This window comes from Loxodonta africana, chromosome 11 (genome assembly GCF_030014295.1).
Source record: "Loxodonta africana isolate mLoxAfr1 chromosome 11, mLoxAfr1.hap2, whole genome shotgun sequence".
Taxonomy (NCBI): Eukaryota; Metazoa; Chordata; class Mammalia; order Proboscidea; family Elephantidae; genus Loxodonta; species Loxodonta africana.
This window is the reverse complement of record NC_087352.1, coordinates 61,439,083-61,457,900: the sequence shown is the minus strand read 5'-3', so window position 1 is coordinate 61,457,900 and position 18,818 is coordinate 61,439,083. Positions and strand designations below refer to the sequence as shown.

General features: G+C 41.3%; 1 protein-coding gene across 5 annotated transcripts in view; it reads left to right on the top strand.

Moving 5' to 3' along the window:
- Nucleotides 1–18,008, top strand: part of SLC14A1 (solute carrier family 14 member 1 (Kidd blood group)) — a 59,428-nt gene extending 41,420 nt beyond the window's left edge. For all 5 annotated transcript variants that reach the window (XM_023543836.2, XM_064294586.1, XM_010586748.3 and 2 more), the window contains exons 5-9: nucleotides 7,285–7,477; nucleotides 8,038–8,185; nucleotides 8,385–8,519; nucleotides 13,282–13,331; nucleotides 15,286–18,008. In XM_023543836.2, coding sequence (XP_023399604.2) covers nucleotides 7,285–7,477; nucleotides 8,038–8,185; nucleotides 8,385–8,519; nucleotides 13,282–13,331; nucleotides 15,286–15,459 — 700 coding nt within the window. In that variant the 3' untranslated portion in view covers nucleotides 15,460–18,008. The remainder of the gene's footprint in view (nucleotides 1–7,284; nucleotides 7,478–8,037; nucleotides 8,186–8,384; nucleotides 8,520–13,281; nucleotides 13,332–15,285) is intronic.
- The last annotated feature ends 810 nt before the right edge of the window (nucleotides 18,009–18,818 follow it).

The following is an 18,818-nucleotide window of genomic DNA, read 5'->3' as shown; positions in this document are numbered from 1 at the left end:
CTCTCAGAACTGTTCCGTTGGTCAATGTGTCTGTCATCGTACCAGTACCAGGCTGTTTTGACCACCATAGCTGTATAGTAGGTTCTGGGGTAGTGAGAGTCCTCCTACTTTATTTTTCTACTTCAATAGTACTCTTCCTTTTCCATATAAAGTTAATGATTAGTTTTTCCATCCCATTAAAGAATGCTGTTGGTATTTCAATCAGGATTGCACTGTATTTGTAGATTGCTTTGAATAGAATTGACATTTTCACAACGTTGAGCCTACCTATTCGTGAACATGGTATGTTTTTCTATTTATATAGGTCTCTTTTGCTTTCTTGCAGTAGTGTTTTGTAGTTTACGTTGTATAGATCTTTTACATCCCTAGTTAAATTTATTCCTAAGTATTTTATTTCTTTAGGGGCAATTGTAAATGGTATTGTTTTCCTGATTTCCTTTTCATCATTCATTTTATTGGCGTGTAGAAATCCAACTGATTTTTGTATGTTTATCTTGTATCCTGCTCCTCTGCTGAATCTTTCTATTAGTTTCAGCTTTCTCGTGGAGTCTTTTGGGTTTTCTATATATAGTATCATATCATCCACAAATAGGGACAGGTTTAGTTCTTCATTACCAATTTGGATGCCTTTTTTTTTTTTTTTTCTTTATTGCTTTAGCTAGGACTTGCAGCACAGTGTTAAATAGGAGTGGCAATAAAGGGCATCCTTCTCTTGTCCCTGTTCCCAAGGGGAATGTTTTTAGCCTCTCTCCATTAAGAATGATGCTGGCTGTTGGTTTTGTATAGATGCCGTTTATTATGTTGAGGAATTCCCCTTCTATACCAATTTTATTTCGTCAAGAATTTTTATCAGGATTAAGTGTTGGACTTTGTCAAATGCTTTTTCTGCATCAATTGAGGTGATCAAGTGATTCTTTTCCTTTGTTTTATTTATGTGGTGGATTATGTTGATTGATTTTCTAATGCTGAAACATCCTTTCATACCTGGCATGAATTCCACTTGGTCATGGTATGTTTTTGATATGATGCTGAATTCTATTGGCTAGAATTTTGTTGAGAATTTTTGCATCTGTATTCATGAGAGATATTGGTCTGTAATTTTCTTTTTTTGTGGTGTTTTTGCTTGATTTGGGTATCAGGGTTATGCTGGCTTCATAGAATGAATTTGGAAGTATCCCTTCCTTTCTATGTTCTGAAATATTTTGAGTAGTACTGGTGCAAGCTCTTCTCTGAATGTTTGGTAGAATTCTTCAGTGAAGCCATCTGGACCAAGGACTTTTTTGTTGGGAGTTTTTTATTACCTTTTCAATCTCTTCTCTTGTTAAGGGTCTGTTCAGATTTTTTACTTCAGTTTGTATTAGTTTAGGTAGGTAGTGTTTTCTAGAAATTTGTCCATTTCCTTTAGGTTTTCAAATTTTTGGAATATAGTTTTTCATAGTACTCCGTTATGATTCTTTTTATTTCAGTTGGGTCTTTTGTAATGCCCCCATTTCATTTCTCATTGGGTTATTTTAGTCCTCTCCTGTTTTTCTTTTGTCAAGTTGGCCAATGGTTGTCAATTTTGTTGATCCTTTCAAAGAACCAACTTTAGACTTTGTTGATTCTTTCGTTTTGCTGTTCTCCATTTCATTTATTTCTGCTCTGATCTTTGTTATTTCCTTTCTTCTAGGGGCTGTGGGCTTCTTTTACTATTCTCCTTCTATTTGAGTTGTTTAGCTAATGTTTTGATTTTGTCCCTTTCTTCTTTTTTGATGTGTGCATCTATTGCTATAAATGGACCTCTGAGCACTGCCTTTGCTGTGTCCCAAAGGTTTTGGTATGACGTGTTTTTATTCTCATTTGATTTTGGGAATTTTTTATTCTATCTTTGATTTCTTCTCTTACCCAGCAGTTCTTAAGTAGGATGTTATTCCATTTTCAGGTATTGATTTTTTTTCCCTTGCTCTTCCTGTTATTAATTTCTACATTGTGATCAGAGAAACTGCTTTGTACTATCTCAATGTTTTGGATTTTGTTAAGGGTTGCTTTGTGGCCTAAGACATTGTCTATTCTGGAGAATGTTCCATGTGCATTGGAAAAGAATATGCACTTTGCTGCTGTTGCGCACAGTGTTCAATATATGTCTATGAGGTCAAGTTGGTTGACTGTGGCCTTTAGATCTTCTGTATCTTTGTTGAGTTTCTTTCTAGATGTTCTGTCCTTTACCAAGAGTGGTGTGTTGAAGTTTCCTACTATTATTGTGGAATGGCCAATTTCTCTTTTCAGTGCTGTTAGGGTTTGTTTTATGTATTTTGGAGCCCTGTCATTGGGTGTATAGATATTTGTTATGGTTATGTCCTCATGGTGGATTGTCCCTTTAATCATTGTATAGTGCCCTTGTTTGTCTTTTATGGTGGATTTTGTTTTAAAGTTTATTTTATCTGAGATTAATATTGCCACTCCTGCTCTTTTCTGTTTGCTGTTTGCTTGGTATATATTTTTTTCCGTCCTTTGATTTTTAATATATTTATGTCTTTGTTTCTAAGGTATGTCTTTTGTAGACACCATATCGATGGAGTCTGTTTTTTAACCCGTTCTGTCACTCTCTGTCTCTTTATGGGTGCATTTAGGCCATTTACGTTCAGTGTAATTATTGGTAGGTGTGAGTTTATTGTTATCATTTCGCAGTGATTTTTTTTGTGATGCTGACAGTTTCTTTGTTCCTCTTACTCTGCTGTGCTGAATTCCTTTTATTTGTGGATTTTTTTTTCTTTTGTTTTTGTAGATTTTGTGTTTACTGAGACTTTATGCTTTTCTTCTTTGTTGTGATGAGTAGGTTTGCTAACTTCCTTTGTGGTTACCTTGAAATTTACCCCATCTTCCAAAGTTTAAACCAATCTTTAATTTCTGGATATTGCCTTGACTTCCTTTCCATTTGAAAGTTCTGTACCTACACTGTTTTTTCCCTCTTTTATTGTTCTGATGTTGTTGTCATTTACAGATAGACCTCTCTGGTTCCATATTGTAAATCTTTTAGCTTTGTTTTATTCTTGAGGTTGGTATCTGGCTGATGCTGTCTTGCGTCCTAGATTCAGGTTGTTGTCTGATGTTGTTGGTTCTCTAACTGAAGGACTCCCTTTAATAATTCTTGTAAGTTTGGTTTGGTTTTTACATGTTTTCTTAATTTACATTTATCTGGAAATGTCTTAATATCACCATCATATTTGAGCAAGAGTTTGCAGGACATATTATCCTTGGTTGGAAATTTTTTTCTTTCAAGGTTTTATATATGTCATCCCATTGCCTTTTTGCCTGCATGGTTTCTGCCAAGTAATCAGAGCTTAGTCTTATTGTTTCCCGTTTGTATGTAACTTTTTGTTTTTCTTGAACTGCTCTCAGGATTCTTTCTTTGCCTTTGGTTTTAGTGAGTGTGAATATGATATGTCTTGGTGATTTTCTTTTGGGGTCTATCATATGGGGTTCATTGAGCTTCTTGGATGGTCAGCTTTTCATCTTTCATGATATTAGAGAAATTTTCTGTCAGCAAATCTTCAATGATCCTCTCTGTGTTTTCCATTTTCTCCCCCTGTTCTGGAACTCCAGTCACTCACAAATTTTGCTTTTGGTTGTATCCACATAATTCTCAGGATTTCTGCATTTTTCTTCATTCTTTTCTCTGAGTTTTCCCATACAAAGTGGTATAAAAGGATTTTTCTTCAATTTCTTTGACCCTGTCTTCCATTGTTTCAAATTTGCTCCCGAAACCCTCTATTGCACTGTCCATTTCTGAAATCTTGTTTATCTTTTGGATTTCTAATTGCTGTTTGTTTTTTTTTTTATGATTTGTAGTTGTGTGTTTGTTTTGACATTTTGTTCCTGTGTTATTTTCCTGAATTCTTCCATTGTTCTGTCTGTCTTTTCCACGCTTTTATCTATTTTTCCTTATTTTTATCTGCATTTTCCTTCATCTCTTGGAAGCCCTGAACATTAGAGTTTTGAATTCCCTATCAGGTCGTTCCAGTGCCTTTTCTTCTACTGGAAGGTCATCTGGTGTTTTATTTTGGACACTTTCTAGTGCTATCCGGTCCTTTTTTTTTTTTTTTAAATCTGTTTTGATACTGTCTGCTGTCTTCAGGACATTGAGGAATTATTTTCTTCGTTAACTGATTTATTTGTTTTGTTCTGCTTTTTTGTTTTATTTGGGTATGTCTGGGTAGGCAGGCTGGGCATGCTTTGTTGCTTGCTTGTTTGTGGGCACGATACTTCTCACCACCTTGTCCAGGTGGGCAGGGCCAGTCGCTCAGCTATGTGCAGCAGGGCATATCCAGGGAGGGGCAGGGATGGGTCATTTGTGGCATGTACTGGGGCTGACCGGGCAGGGCCAGGGGCCAGTTCCGGGTGGAGTCCTGTGGTCCATGCCTCTGCCACTTGGGGGTGCAGCGCTCAGCACATGGTAGAGATGGGCAGGTGGGAAGGGAGAGGATGTGATGTGTGGAGCTCATTGGGGTGAGAGAAAGAAGAGAGAAACAGAAGAAAAGAAAAAACTGAAGGAAAAAAAGAAAAAGTGAATAAAATGGCAGCAAGGTAAGATTCAGTGGAGGCTGCATAGAGGAAAGAGGTGTAGGGGGTTGGAAAGCGTGTATCCGTGGTTACTGGGTGCCCTGTCTCCTGTTGGGAGCTCCATGAAGTTGCCTTTCCTATATTCCCTGTCCATCGTTCTTGGTGGCTAAGGTCCAAGATGGTGAGTCCATGCCATGTTAACTCGTAGGGGACCTCCACTCCATAGCTCTCCTCATTCTCTGTTCTTTGCCTATTTCTTATTCCATTCAGTGCTAGGTAGAGTTCTTTATCCCTTCATTTGAACTTAGATTTCCAGGATTGATGTTTGAACCTGTTTTACTTAGTTTTTTGGGGTCTTTGCTATAGAGGGACAGCATGGTACTTCTGTCTGTAGCACCATTTTGGCTCCACCCTTCAAACCTCTAACTTTCTGATTAGCAACTAAGTGCATTAACCGTTTACAGGGACTCCTCCCCTCAACCACCACCTGCCATCACCTCCCCCTGTACATTAACATCTGCACTTTAAAATTTCCTGGGGAGCATTAAAACACACCGATGTCTGTGACCCCCACCTTGCCCTCCCCCTGCCCCAAGATTCTGATGTAATTGGTCCATGGTATTACCTGGGTATTCGAATTTATAAAAGCACCCAGGTGATCCTAAAGTACAGCCAAAGTTGAGAAATACTCCCTACGCCAGAAGTCCTCAAATTTGAAGACATATCAGAACCACCTGGAGGGCTTGTTAAAACACAGAGCACTGCTCTTCCACATCAGGGTCTCTGGTTCAGGGTAGTCAGTAGGTCTGGGTACAGCAGTCCCTGAGTTATGAACAATATCTGCTCCTAAGTGTGCCTTTAAGTCTAATTTGTAGGTAAGTTGGAGCAGATGCATACAGTTATTATTTAGCCTTATTTTATTGCAAGAAAAGGCTCAAAGCCTTTTTAATGATTTAAAGCTGCACATGCAATAAGTAGAGGTGATTGTGAGAAAGAATCTGTTGCAAGTAGGAGTTAGTTCTATCATTTCAAAGTGAGGACAAATATACATAACATTAAAGGGCAAGTTCAAATTGTAAGTCTGATGTTTGTAACTGGGGATCTTGCTTATTCAGTAGGCCCGAGAATTTGCATTTCTAACAAGTGACCGAGTTATGTTAATGTGGCTGGTTGGGGACTCCACTTGGAGAACCAGTGTGCCTACATGAGCTCCTCTTCCCACCTGCCCCTTCAGAAAAAACCTTGATACAATCCCTTTTTTTTTTTTTACCACCATAATCTTTTAAACTTTCTATATGTTGACACAGCCTTAAATCCTTTTTCTAGAAGCAAACATTTCTTTCTTACTATGGCATATTTGGAGTATAAAATAATAATGTACACAAAATGAGAAGTTCAATATGGACAGTCTAAATGGGACCACCCACCCACGACAGGTATGTCGGGGAGGATCTACTGCCAGAGCCAACCTTCTCAGTAGGTAATCCCGAACCTGCTCTGAAAACCAGACCTAAGCATCACCCAAGGCTCGTGCTCACCACCACTCCTCCCACAACCCAGGACATCTAGAGTTCTCATCTTAAAATGATGGCCACTTGATTAGCTCACCAAGTGAGAGCTACAGAAGAGGCCCAGGGACCACGTGTCTGGGTTTCCTGGGGGCTGCCTTAACAAAGTATCATAAATTGGGTGGCTTACAACAGCAGATATTTATTCTATCACAGTTATGGAAGCCAGAAGTCCAAAGTCAGGGTGTCAGCAGGGCCACGTTCCCTTGGACAGCTCTAAGAGAGAATATGTCTTACCTCCTCCAAGTTTCTGGTGGTTGCTGGCAATCCTTGCTGTTCCTGGGTTTGTAGCTTCATCACGCCAACCACTGCCTCTGTCGGCACGTGCTGTTCTCCCTGTGGGTCTTTGTATCCAAATTTTCCTCTTCTTATAGGGACACTAGCCACTGAATTTAGGCCCACATTAAATCCAGTATGACCTCATTTTAACTTGATTACATCTGCAAAGACCCTATTTCCAGAAAAGGTCACATTCACACGTACTGAGAGATAGGACTTTAACATATCTTTAAAAATATATATATATCTTTTGGGAGGACATAATTCAATCCACAACACCATCTAATCCAGTCCCCCAGTTTACAGACAAGGTAGCTGAGGGGAAGTGCCTTGCCCAAGGTCTCATAGTTTATCAGTAGCTCAAGGATTTAAACTCTACCCTCCTGAGTTTAAGATCTTTTCCCTCCAACTCATACCACCTGCACCCTCCCTTAGACAAATGTTTCTCTTTTCCAAAATTAAATATGTTAATGACAGGTGGAAACGACATACACCAAATTCAGGATCAGATCATGCTTACCTCTGGTAGGGACGGAGGAATTATGATCAAGTGGTGTTACAGAGAAGGCTCTAACTGTGTAGATAATATTCCATTTCATATGTCTTAAATACTTCAAAATTATTTTTAAAACCTTGATATGTAACTCATTCTGAGCAACCCCAGGGTATAGTTTTCCAGAAGCAGAATAAGCTGAGAGTTGGTTTTTGTTTTCTTTTTTTTTTACTTTACATAAGAATTCTCTCTATGGCAGGATCTATCCCGGGTTTTCTTTCTTTGGGAAGTTTCCCAACACTAGGGCCATATTTGTAGATGAAAGAAAGTTCTTCCATAGTATAGAGATTTGGTTTGTCCCATGGCTTGTCTCATGTGTGTTCTTATCTTCTATTTTGTTTTTAGCCCAATCTTCTCAAGTGCATTGAGCTCTGTGTTCTGCAGATGGGACCTCCCCGTCTTCACCCTGCCTTTCAACATGGCAATATCAATGTACCTGGCAGCCACAGGACATTACAATCCTTTCTTTCCAAGCAAATTGATCACACCTGTAACTTCAGTTCCCAATGTCACCTGGCCTGACCTTAGTGCCCTGAAGGTAAGGCTCACACCATCTTCTTACATTCTCCCCACCTCTGGAAGACACCCCAAGTCCTCTTGGTTAATTGGGTAGTAGAGCCCACTAGAGTCTAATAGGTACTCAGCTCTAGGGTGACCTTTCTTGCCATCTAAAGAAGGCACAGGTTCTCTTCCAGTGCTTTGAGAGTCTAAGAAACTTTTCAAAGACCATTTGGTCAAAGCTAAATTTCCCTCCTCATCTTTTCCTAGAAATCTGCAGCACTAACTCCAGAGGGGTAGGCTCCAGCGGAAGCCAGGCACTCTGTTAATCAAGGTCATTGTCAGTGCAAGTAATGGAGTCAGTACGTGGAAGAGGAGTTAGGAAAGCGTGCTTAGTGGGTACCCTTCTCTGGTACCAAAGCAGATGAATGACTGGAGTTCTTCTGTGGCTAAAATGACAGAAAGAGAATTAAAAAATCAGTAACACTGATTTCGAAAGACAAGATATACTAAGTCTAAAAGTAAATTTTCTGTGTCTGTGGGTCCCATGGGTTTCTGTTCAGTTGTTTTAGTGGCCGCGTTTTTTAATTGCTTTTGCAGTTATTAAAATCTGTGCCCGTGGGTGTGGGTCAGATATATGGCTGTGACAACCCATGGACAGGGAGCATTTTCCTGTGTGCCATTCTGCTCTCCTCTCCGCTCATGTGTCTGCACGCTGCAATCGGATCGCTGCTGGGGATAGCAGCAGGTAAGCAGAAGATTCCTTACCAATATTGAGCACCTCCTCCGCCCCATGCGTGGTCTCAGGCATTTTCTGTATTCCTTGAAGTCTTTGCTTCCAAGGGACCAATGGGAGTTCTCAGGATACTGTCTGACCTGTCTCGACTCCTTCCAGAATATCCTGCTGTTTAGTGCACAGCTCTGAGCTCTCCTGTCTCGTCTAATAGGGCTCAGCCTTTCGGCTCCATTTGAGAACATCTACTTTGGACTCTGGGGTTTCAACAGCTCTCTGGCCTGCATTGCAATAGGAGGAATGTTCATGGCGCTCACTTGGCAAACCCACCTCCTGGCTCTTGCCTGTGGTGAGTACCCCTGGCATCTTAGGGGTTGTGGGGAGAAGGTGTGCTCATGACTATGGGATCAAAATCAAGGACACAAACAGTAAAAAAGGACTGTGAGCAAGAAATGTGGACTGGGGTTCTAGTTTGGGGTCCCTGCTATCTAAGTGTGTGACCAGGATAAGTGACTTCCTCTCTGGGCATGCTAAAGTCTGCTCTGCCTACGTTACTGCTTATTGTTAAGACAAGAGATCCTGTTGAATCATAGTAAACATTCTGTTGTTTTTGTTGGCTGCCATTGAGTTGGCCCAGTTATGGCGACCCCACACACAACAGGATGAAACACTGCCCGGCCCTGGTCCTGCACCATCAGCGTGATAGATTGCAATTGGGACCACTGTGCTTCATAGGGTTTTCACCGGCTGGCTTTTGGAAGTACGTCACCAGGCTTTTCTTCCTAATCCATCTTAGTCTAGAAACTCTGCTAAAACTTATTCAGCATCATAGCAACATGCAAGCCTCTACTGACAGATGGGTGGTGGCTGAGCGTGAGGTTCATTGGCCAGGAGTCGAATCCAGGTCTCGTCTCCTGCATGTTGTTGCTGTTGGGTGCCATCGAGTCAGTTCTATTTCATAGCAACCCTATGTACGACAGAACAAAAACACTGCCCAGTCCTGCGTCTCCTGCATGGTGCCGTTGCCTGGCACAGAAGGGGAGAATTCTACCATTGAACCACCAAATGCCATTAAGCATTCTGCAATATGTAGATTTTGGAGGATAGAAACTTGATTTTTCCTTTGTTCTTCATACTAATTGTTTGACCCAAGAAACTGAAAGGAAATAACTCTGATTCAGTGCAGGGAGGTAGGGAAGGAATTTGCATCTCTAACAGGCTCCCAGATGGTGATGATACCGCTGCTCCAGAGACCACACTTTGAGAACTGCCATATTAATCCTTTTTGATCCCCAGTATTCCAGCCAGACTCAGTCCATTGGAAGTAGAAGGGGTCCCAGAGATCTCCACTGCATTCCTCCCATTTTACTGTTGAGATACTGAGGCCAGAGAGGGTAAATCCTGTACTGGAGTGCAAGCAATGAAAGGTAAATCTAAACCTGGAATTCAGACTCTGCTTCCCTTTAGTAGCATCGAGGCCCTTATGGCAACCCCTTAGGTGAAAACAGAACTCCGGTGATGTAGATTTGAAACCGCTAAAGGATTTCCCATGTTAATTATAAGGGGAGGCTTATTCACCCATAAAGATCCCTGGGTGGCACAGTTTGCACTCAGCTACTCAATGCAAGGTTGACAGTTCGAACCCTCCCAGCAGTGCCAGGGAGGAACAGCCTGGCAATCTGCTTCCGCAAAACTTACAGCCAGGAGAACCCAACGGAGCTCAGTTCCTTACTGTAATAGGGGCATCATGAGTCAGGATCAACTCAGCAGCAACGGGTTTGATTTGGGGTTTATTCACCCGTAGCATTTTTATTTAGTTCATTAATTAAACTTTAGTATACGCTGTTGTTTGTTGTCTTTCTTTTATGCTGTTTGCTGTCCTTAGTGTCTCCTTTCCCCTCCCTGTAAGGCTTACATTTCCCCAGCTATCAGCCGTGTGAGAGATGTGTCCCTGTGGGGGACATGAAAGCCCAGCACTGAGCTGACATCTCTCCTGGTACAGCCGAGAAGTAAGGAGCAGGGGCAGTATACTGGCAATGCTAGAGCCACTGCTCTTTAAGACAGTGGAGGTAGCCAGGTGTAAGTATGTATTTAAATAACCCTCTTGCTGGGGAAGTTTAGATGGCTTCTAGTGTGGAGCTAAAACAGTGCCACAGTGAGCATTTCTGCACAAATATCCTTGTGTATTTTCCAAAGTATTTCTGTACGATAATTTCTAGAAGCAAAATTGATGAGTCAAAGGGAATGCCAGTTTTAATGTTTATATATGCCAGATTCATCTCCAAAAAGATCATGCCAATTCCCACTGCCACCAACAATGCGTGAGAGTTCCTGCTTCATCCACACCATTTACAATTAGTCTTTTTAGTCTTTGGGTGTGAATTTTTGAGAAAAAACTTCAGCCCTCTGTTAAGCAATTTTCAAATGTAAAATGCCACAGCAGGTTTCAGCATGCCCATATCACCCCAATACTGCCAAACAAAAGACCAGCCTCATCAACTGCAGTCAATAAATAATATTTATTTCATAGCTGCTCTTTTATTAGTTCTGAGTGTCTTTATCAGAAACAAAACTTGGGAACCCGGCCATGCTGCTTGCCCTGTGCCTCTAAACCAGAAATGGCATGATCAGGGAATTTCTCAATTTTGTTATTGTATCAGTGCAAACTGTGAACACATTTTGCACCTCTTTTTAATGGTTGGCTTATCATAGTAGAACTTGCACCTAGCAGTCTATTGGGAGGAGCATTGTCCACGATGAGCTGAAATCCAGTCTTCCCTCCAGCACTCAAGGGTCTTTTCTCTCCCCCATTGCCTACAAACTGAGTGTAGTGCACAGAATTTTACCTTTAATGTAAAGCTTTCACAGTCTGACTCAGCAAGTCTTAACTGATGGTTGGTCACCTACCATTAAACAGCCTGACACTCTTATTATGAAGACGAAAGCAACATACAATTGGAGATCAAAACTCCAAAACATTAGAACAATATGTCATAAAAGTGCCTTATAAATACAATAGGCTTTAAAATGGGGGAGATGGCAGTAAGGTGTCATATACTCAGAGGAGGTATTGTAGAAGAGCTAGGACTCAAGAGGACAGGCACAGAGTAGCCCTGGTGCTTAGCAGAGGGCTAGTGAATATTTGTTGAGTGAAATGAAAAAAAACAAATGAAATTGGGCAAAACTAAGGCCACGAGCCCCTCCTGTTCAGAGCAATATCTCAGTCCCATGGTGACAGAGATGAGCTGACAGCTGCTGTCCATGGAAATACATGAGCTCATTTGGGATTCATCACTCCCCTGTCAATCAGGTCTTCAGGTTGTCATATGACAGATGATGAAACTGGGCTTCAGAGAAATTCAGCGATTTGTTATACAGCAAGTAAAGACAAGCTCTTTTCACTAGCATGAGACAATTTATTGTTCAAAGAATGGAAGTCTATAGTAAATTAAATGAAGATCGTAGAGTCCCTCCTGTCATTTCATGCCTCTTCCCCAAGTTAAAACCAAAAACCCATTGTCATCAAGTCAGTTCTGACTCATGGCAACCATATGTGTATCAGAATAGAACTGTGTTCCATAAGACTTTCGGAGCTGTGAACTTTTGGAAGCAGATCGCCTGTCCTTTCTTCTGAGGCACATCTGGGTGGGTTTGAACTATGAACCTTTCAATTAGTAGTTGAGCGCTCAACCATTTGCACCATCCAGGGACTCCTTCACCCAAGGTAGATGATGTGATTTCTCCCAGGACATGAAGACTAGATGGTGAGTGGGTCTATCAGTGAGAGCTGGTGTCCTGAGTGGTTGTGTGGCCATTATAAGAAGGTCACTCTTCTGCTGCTGCCCCTGTGAAACCTGGAGCCTTCCCTGAACCAAAATGTTGGTGGTTCAAACCCACCCAGTGGTTCTGCAAGAGAAAGACCTGGCAATCTTCTTCTGTACAGCCAAGAAAACCCTATGGGGCAGTTCTACTCTGTCACACCTGTCACCGAGTTGGAATCCGCTCCACAGCACCCAACAACAACAATACATTAGAAGTTACACTTATACTCGAATTACCCATACTGTGATTTTGACTTCCTGAAAGTGAATTAAAACATGGCATGTTTATTCCTTGACCTCTGTGCCAACCGTAATGGTGTTTGGGGAAATGCCATTGTGGAGAGGAACCGCAAGTTTGTGCTCAGTTGCTGCTAATCTCTAGTTGTTATTTTATACCATGATTTTTTTGTAACTGCATATTCTAACTATTAATACTATAATCAGAGCCCTGGTGCTACAGTGGTTAAGAGTTCAGCAGCTAACCGAAAGGTCAGCAGTTCAAATCTGCCAGGTGCTCCTTGGGAACCCTATGGGGCAGCTGTACTCTGTCCTATAGGATTGCTATGAGTCTGAATCGACTCGATGGCAATGGGTTTGAATATTAGAATCCTAGATGCATTGAGATTACATGGAAACCATACTACCTCAAGAAAACATCCATAAATTTTAATTCAGCTATGCTTGCATAAAATAACTGGGAGGTTATTTGCCATAAGAATAGCAATAACAACAGCAAAACGGTAACCACAGACAGACTCCTTTATTGAGCACCTATGGAGTGCTAAGCACATGCATCATCTCCTTTAATGCTCTGTGACGGAGATAATCCTCTTACCTCCATTCCACAGATGAGGAGATGGAGGTAACCAAACCCGTTGCCATGGAGTCAAGTCTGACTAACATCAACCCTGTAGGACAGAGTAGAACTGCCCCATAGCATTTCCAAGGCTGTAAATCTTTATGGAAGCAGACTGCCACATCTTTCCCCCACAGAGTGGCTGGTGAATTCGAACCGCTGACCTTTAGGTTAGCAGCTAAGAGCTTAACCACTGTACCACCAGGGGTCCTGATGGAGGTTTAGAACAGTTAAGTAACTTGCTGGAGGTCACCAAGCTCCTAAGTGGTGGAGCCAGGATTTGAACCCAGGGCTCCTGACTCTAAACTCATAACCACGATGTTGGGCTAGCCAGTGAAGGGAAGTATACTTGCCAGATGGTTTATATTGCAAGGCAATCTTTCCTGTAAGGAAGCGTGCATCTACCAAGCATTATTCCTTCCTTTTGTTTGCAGCCCTGTTCACTGCCTACCTTGGAATCAGCATGTCACAAGTGATGGCTGTGGTGAGTTTGCCTTACTCTCTCTTTCTCATCAGCATGATTGATTTTAGAGCTCTCAACTATGGGAAAAGCCCTCCTGACGTCTACCTGGGTGGTGCCCAGTGACAGAATCCATGACTGTGAGAGTCAGTATTTTCCCTTCTCCTAGACACATCTGTCCTCTCTAACCTTCCAGTATCACCAGTAAACTTTAGTCCAAACCACCATCACTGGGCTTCTTAAAAATACCGGATTGAACTTTCACCTAAAGCACAATAAAATAAATAAATAAAAAGGAAACAAATCAGATTGCTTGGTTTCAAGAAGTGAAACTTAGGTTGTATAACATATTGTCAAGTTCATAGTCAAACTTGGGGTGTCAATGATTGATTTCAGAGCTCTCAACTATAGGAAAAGCCCTCCTGACGTCCATCTGGGTGGTGTCCGGTGGTGGAGTCCGTGACTCTGGTAACCAGTATTTTCGCTACTCCGGGACCTGTCTGTCCTCTTACCTTCCAGCATCACCAGTAAACTTTAGTCCAAACCACCATCACTGAGTTTGCCAGAAATATCAGGTTGCCTGGTTTAAAGAAGTGAAACTTAGGTTGTCTAACATATTATCAAGTTCAAGTTCGTAGTCTAATTCTGAGTGTCAAGAACTTGACTTTTAGAATATTTGTTCTTTAAACGGAAAGCCAAGACTATGTATTTGAGGAATCAGGAAGGGGAAAAAAGGAGAATCAGCTAAATACCCAGATGTGTTTTTAAAAAAAAATCTAATCAAAAGTTTTTGTGCTTATTGGCTTTTTTAAATCCCCAGTCAGTCATCAATAGAACTTTATTCAGCCTCAGATCCTCCCTGAATTACTTAGTAGGCAGAATCATTGCCCGTTGCCTCCTGCCATGCTTTTTTCTTCCTTTGCAGCCCTGTCTTCCTGCCCTTTGACCTTCTCCTTCCCCACCCCCAAGGAGCCAAGTGTCCTCATGTTCTAGGGTCAGTGAGATATCCAAGCTAGGTCCAATGCTCTGTGCCCCAAACTTTTCTCTCTCTTCCCCACACACTGTTGCCATCACCAGGCCAGTTTCTGATAATTCAATCCATGTTGATGTGGTCATGGCTTCAAAGCATTATCTCAGCAGCAGCATAGAGATTTTACCTGGGAAAGTCTTTAGGGGGTGCAATCTCTTTATGGTGAAAAGTCCAAGTCCCATGACCAGCATGATGGGGGAAATACATTAGAGCATTGTGGAGTCTTTCACATCCCAACAAGGTTCACAAACATCTGTCCATGATCAGAACTGGGCAGGCTGCACAACACAGTCAGCTGCGAGATTTTGAAAAACACAGATCCTTAGGCTCCAATGCTGTTACAGTGGGTCTTCCATAGACATCTGTATTTTTAAAAACTGTACTCAATCATACCTGAGGGACTCCGTGCATAAGGCCAGACCTGATCAAGTACGTCGTGGTATGTGCTCAGAATTGCATGAGCTGCCATGGACAGCCCAGAAGAAGGACCTACCCTCGAGGACCTTCGAGTCCTTTAGGGGGACAGGATGGAAAGAAATGAAGCAAATAGAGACCAAGACCTAGCCTGGGTAAAGGTTAAGGCGAGAGAATTCATCATGGGCTGACTAAGAGAGAAGGCCTGTGGGCATGATGTGTGCTCAGGGGCCATTAACGATTTGCTTAGTGTCATCTCTGTTTACACATCTTGTGTAGGAAGTCTGATGGTATGAGAGGGAGGGAAAGACATACAACATGGAGACGTAGCCGACAATGGAAACATTTCAACTGCTACCTGCTTTGAGATCTTAGATTCAAGAGGAGTGGACGCAAGAGGAGTACAGAGCCATGCCCCAGTGACTCATCCCTCTGGGCTGAGTGACAACACAGGGATGGGAGAGGCTTTGAGTGTGTTAGCTTTCCATGCAGTGGGATTTCAAAGGAGTGTGTGGCTTGTTTCTTATTTTCCAGGTTGGACTGCCAACTTGTACCTGGCCCTTTTGTTTGGCCACACCACTGTTCCTGTTGGTGACCACAAAAAACCCCAACATCTACAGGATGCCCCTCAGCAAAGTCAGTTATCCTGAAGAAAACCGCATCTTCTACCTGCAAGCCAAGAGAAAGATGGTTGAAAGCCCTTTATGAGAGCCACACCCATCCGGAGCCATGATCACGAGTCATTTCTGACTGGCTGCCTCAGTTGACTTCTTGCTTCCTCTAATAACAATTTCATAGTAACCCGTTGGCCATCTGTTCTTGTGCTCATTTTTCTTTTAGACCCCAGGGGACACCCCCAAGCATATAAGAGACACCTGTACTGATGTGCTCTGGCTATGGAATTTTAAACCCCAGGGGGTGATTGGAGCTAAGACTGTAATCTATTTATAAAGTCAAAAGGCACCAACAGAGAACAAGTGAGACTGGAGCTAATTTTTGATATTTATTGATAGTCTTGGTGTTTGATCGGCTGGATGATGTTAACAGTATTAAAAATTAAGCTCTATAAACCAGCTAAGCCTTAAATGAATGGAATTTAGGGGCACAAAATCAAAGTCAACAGAGAACTTTCAAATTAGAAGTTTGTTTGTTTGTTTTTTTGTTTCAATCAATACAAGTTACACATTACACCTGTGGTCAACATCTCAAGAGCATGGGCGATGCCTGTTCCTCAGTTCTTCCACAGCCTCAACACTGTCCACTGTGTGTGGGACATTCTCTGACTCAGGAGATAGTTGGGTTTTTTCAGGTGGACAGAGCTGCAGAAGGGGGAAAGAGATTTTGTCAGTCAAAACTGTTCTGTAATTGCCATTTTTCAGGATATTGCCAAGAATTTTTAAATGAAGCTTTTTTTCTTTTTCTTTTCCTTTTCTTCTTTCTTTTCCTCTTCCTTTTTCTTATGAGAATGGAGTTGTTTTTGATAAAATAAGAGAAGTTCCTGACTTACCAGCTTTTAGATATTAAAGAAAGTTTGCGTATTTCAAAAATACTCAGCATGGCAACAAAGGCATAAAACTGAGTCATCAAAATCCATTGGCCTTTTTTATTTTTTATGTTTCTTTTTTAAAATTTTTTATTGTGGTAAAATATATGTAACAAAGCATTTGCCATTTCAACCATTTTAACATGTATAATTCAATAACATTAACTACAGTCACTGTGTTGTAGCCACTGGTCCTTTTTCAGTTCATTTGTGAATGTCTTATAAGTTATAAAGTCTGAAGGTTAAGATTATATTGCTTATGGGTGTTTATTCCTTAAAAGAAAAAAAATCATTATTTTCTACACAATATTCTCTCTCAGAAACCAATGATATTTGAATCACCAATAAAGGATAAAAAAAAATTTTTTTGAATTCTCCAGACCTTTTTATTATTATTATTATTATTATTTTAAAATTATCAACTGTACAAGGAGCCCTGGTGGCACAGTGGTTAAACACTCAGCTGCTAACCAAAAGGTTGGTGGTTCGAACCCTACAGCCAATCCACATTAGAAAGATGCGACAGTCTGCTTCCAAAAAGATTACAGCCTTGGAAACCCTATGTTGTACTCTGGCCTTATAGGGTCACTATGGTTTGGAATTGACTCAACGGCAACGGGGTTTTTACAGGTTTTACCAACTCTACCAGAATTTTATTACCAAACATACTGAAGATGGTGGTGGAATGTTATACTTATTACCTTCAATAATTTGGAGGATTGGAGACCTGAAACATTGGGCTCTTGAAGGTTTTTTCCTCTTTGGTTTGCAGCACTCGGTGCCAGGTACACAGTTTGCTGGGCAAATAAACAGAAGCCGAGAAGTACACCTATAAATATTTTAGGGAGAGGTTCACGTCTTCTATTTCTCAGGAAAAACAAACATTGTTCCAATTTATAAGCCCTGTGACCAAAGCCTTTTTGCAACTTATGGATATTCCTGTGGAAAATGTAGACTTGCAGTGTTTGAACTGAAGTCTCCCCATTGGGAAACTGATGAAATGAGAGTTGGAGGAAATAAAAAAGCAAGTACAACCAAAGACAACCAGGAGTGAGGAATCTGTGCTGTGGTGGTGTGAAGCAGAGTGTCCCACAGTCCGTCCTCAGAAAGAAATTCTAGCACCTTCTCAGGGTGTGCTCACACAAATGTATAAATGGGAACATTATAAATCTTTGTACATGTGCAATTTAAATGGTATTAGTTTTCTCAAGCTATTTTTTTACTAAGCATTATCCTAACATTAAGTATTGTATCAGTTTTCTTAGAGAGCACTTGTATTTTTCCTGCGGTCTATATAACATCTATGTAAGTATACCAATAAATTATACTCACAGCACAGTTTCCTGTAAATTTTGTTTAAAAGTCACATGTGCCTGCTTCAGTTAGCGTGATCGTTGGCAATCACATGCATAAGTATGTGCTGCTTATGCCTTTTTAACAATTGGTAATGGCACCAGATGTACCCTTGAGCAAAAACCAGTTGCCATCAAGTTGATTTCAATTCATGGTGACCCCATGTGTATCAGAGTAGAATTGGCTCAGTAGGGTTTTCAATAGCTGATATTTTTCAGAAGGAGATTGCCAGGCCTTTCTTCTGAGGAGACTCTGGGTGAAATCCAACCTCTAGCCTTTTGGTTAGCAGGCAAGCGTGTTAACCATTTGCACCACTCAGAGATGCATCCTTGAGCAAACCTTGTTCAATTTTAGATTTATGGGCCCATCCCCTCAGGTGTCCTTTCAACTACCCATTGTTCTCTAGACTCAGGGATGAGACCTCCAGAATGGATTACTCAGGACAGTTACAGATAGTCAGGGCATGTTCTTAAATTTTGAGATCAATATCCTGGGATCCAGTTTCCCCACACATTTCCAGACAAGCCCTTGGGTATCCCCATAAGGGGCCATGGGCATGCCTCAGGTCTCGAGGACAAGCCACTATTCGAAATGACACTTTATTCTTGCCACCTGAAGCACCTCTCTTCCATGTCCTTTTACCCATGGTTGATATATTTGAGAGAAAAATTGATAAGAATGGAAATTTAATATGTTTCAAAAATGAGTCCCAAAGCAGCCCAAACCCCAGTGCCGTCGAGTCGATTCCAACTCATAGCGACCCAAACAAGGAATAAAAGGAGGCCACAATGGAGTTCCCCCATGGGATGCTTTCTGTCAAAACAAAACCTCTCCAACCTATTGTTCCAAGATAATAAACTTACCAGAGTCATTTGATACTTACTAAATTTCCCCTTTGGTCTGAGGGAAAAGAGACCAAGGGAAGGTTTTGAGGCTCTTATGCTAAAGACACCAGACACTATATAGGTTTAGGCGTTACAGGCACCAATTTGCATGTTGCTCATTACACCCAAATGGCATGGAGTATGTCAAGATTGAAGGTTGCATTCTACAGGAGATGAGGAATTTCCAAGGTGGCTTCAATCATGCAAGAATGTAGTCATAGTTATTAAATAGAAAACAAGGTTCTATGATTATGAGTATTTTCTGCCTTCACCTTTATCTAGTAAGT